The sequence below is a fragment of the Babylonia areolata genome, chromosome 7 (assembly GCF_041734735.1).
Source record: "Babylonia areolata isolate BAREFJ2019XMU chromosome 7, ASM4173473v1, whole genome shotgun sequence".
NCBI lineage: Eukaryota > Metazoa > Mollusca > Gastropoda > Neogastropoda > Buccinidae > Babylonia > Babylonia areolata.
In genome coordinates, this window is record NC_134882.1 from 17,206,415 (window position 1) to 17,208,914 (window position 2,500).

General features: G+C 35.6%; 1 protein-coding gene and 1 long non-coding RNA gene across 2 annotated transcripts in view; both read right to left on the reverse strand.

Moving 5' to 3' along the window:
* Positions 1-2,500, reverse strand: part of LOC143284173 (uncharacterized) — a 166,297-nt gene that overhangs the window by 4,622 nt on the left and 159,175 nt on the right. The window lies entirely within an intron of this gene.
* The window catches only part of LOC143284189 (uncharacterized), a 2,597-nt gene continuing 760 nt past the window's right edge, over positions 664-2,500 (reverse strand). The window contains exons 3-7 of the mRNA XM_076590857.1: positions 2,319-2,438; positions 1,999-2,092; positions 1,631-1,741; positions 1,463-1,533; positions 664-669 (exon numbers count right to left, since the gene is read on the reverse strand). Of these exons, the coding sequence (XP_076446972.1) occupies positions 664-669; positions 1,463-1,533; positions 1,631-1,741; positions 1,999-2,092; positions 2,319-2,438 (402 nt within the window). The remainder of the gene's footprint in view (positions 670-1,462; positions 1,534-1,630; positions 1,742-1,998; positions 2,093-2,318; positions 2,439-2,500) is intronic.

Genomic DNA, 2,500 nt, shown 5'->3' on the forward strand with positions numbered 1-2,500 from the left:
AGGTGCGGAGAAGTTTGTGAGACAAATTACAAGCAAAACCGTAAAATTTGGCACATAAAAAATACAACAAAGTTCTATCACGCTGGTGAAGAGTTGAGAGCATGAACATTGCGGGTCGTATGATGATAGCCATTCACAAATGCTGACTTGGAAGCAAGTGATGTTTGGACTGCAGTGTTGATCATCTTTGTATAAAAAAAACTTTTAAAAAAAGAAGATTTTCAAGTACCATTTTGTTATCTCTGATCTGTTTTGTTTTCTTCAAAATTTGTTTTCTTTTCATAAGCTATGCCAGCTTGATAACGTTGACGTCAATATGAACAAAGGTTGTATCTGAAGTACTCGTTTGCACACTAAAAATGACAGCAGCGATATTCATAGTTATGTGGCATAGAAACATGATTCTATTGTTGCTGTGTCAGAAATACATTGAGTAGTTAAGTGGCACGTGTTTGAGAACTCAATGAACTATTAGCGAGTTGTTGTACTGACAAATATGTATAACTATGTTTACATGAAGATGATGAATGATCTTTTTTCCCAAATGATGCTGACGAATCCATAAACAGCTCTGAGTTTAGTACTCTTTCTACAATAAGCTAGTACTTTATACATTCGAAACATTTTACAAAGCCATAAGTGATACTGCATTTTTTTTTTTAATCATTTCTGAAATAAAAATCAAACATTGGTAAGCGATCACAAGTGCCGTTTTCTTCAAACTACTAACTTACTGACCACAATCTTCCGGTGTGTCATAATATGAAACAAATAAAACATGTGATTTTCTTTTCCTTCAGGTCTTTACCACGATGCTAAAATACTTCCAAACTAATTAAAGTCCCGTTTGGCAAAATGACTTAAGCCAAAATAGTAGTTTTTGAATTACGTCAAAATGCCTGATCCTTAGTTTACATCTAACGTAATTTCAATCGCTTTTAAAACATTTTATTTTAATTTTTTACTTTACTACATTAAAAAAAAAAGCTTACCAGACACACAGTAAAGTGATTCCATATTTTCAGAAAATCTTCTATAATCCAAGGAATCAATCATCATTTTCTTTCTGGCGAATATTTGTTGGCCGAGATGTCCATCCGTCTCCTCCACACATTAGCTGTTGACAAGCCGTTCAAAACGTCAGCACTGCCCCTCACTCTCTCCGCCACAGCGTCTGCCTTTCTGTCTAACTGTACCAACACACACTTTCTGTCTAACTGTACCAACATACACTTTCTGTCTAACTGTACCAACATACACTTTCTGTCTAACTGTACCAACATACACTTTCTGTCTAACTGTACCAACATGCTCTTTCTGTCTAACTGTACCAACATACACTTTCTGTCTAACTGTACCAACATACACTTTCTGTCTAACTGTACCAACATACACTTTCTAACTGTACCAACATACACTTTCTGTCTAACTGTACCAACATACACTTTCTGTCTAACTGTACCAACATACACTTTCTGTCTAACTGTACCAACATACACTTTCTGTCTAACTGTACCAACATACACTTTCTGTCTAACTGTACCAACATACACTTTCTAACTGTACCAATATACACTTTCTGTCTAACTGTACCAACATACACTTTCTGTCTAACTGTACCAACATACACTTTCTAACTGTACCAACATACACTTTCTGTCTAACTGTACCAACATACACTTTCTGTCTAACTGTACCAACATACACTTTCTGTCTAACTGTACCAACATACACTTTCTAACTGTACCAACATACACTTTCTGTCTAACTGTACCAACATACACTTTCTGTCTAACTGTACCAACATGCTCTTTCTGTCTAACTGTACCAACATACACTTTCTGTCTAACTGTACCAACATACACTTTCTGTCTAACTGTACCAACATTCACTTTCTGTCTAACTGTACCAACATTCACTTTCTGTGTAACTGTACCAACATACACTTTCTGTCTAACTGTACCAACATACACTTTCTGTCTAACTGTATCAATATACACTTTCTGTCTAACTGTACCAACATGCACTTTCTGTCTAACTGTACCATCATACACTTTCTGTCTAACTGTACCAACATACACTTTCTGTCTAACTGTACCAATATACACTTTCTGTCTAACTGTACCAACATACACTTTCTGTCTAACTGTACCAATATATACTTTCTGTCTAACTGTACCAACCTACACTTTCTGTCTAACTGTAGCAACATACACTTTCTGTCTAACTGTACCAACACTTTCTGTCTAACTGTACCAACATACACTTTCTGTCTAACTGTACCAATATACACTTTCTGTCTAACTGTACCAACATACACTTTCTAACTGTACCAACATACACTTTCTGTCTAACTGTACCAACATACACTTTCTGTCTAACTGTACCAACATACACTTTCTGTCTAAGAACTGTACCAACCTACACTTTCTGTCTAACTGTACCAACATACACTTTCTAACTGTACCAACATACACTTTCAAACTGTACCAACATATAC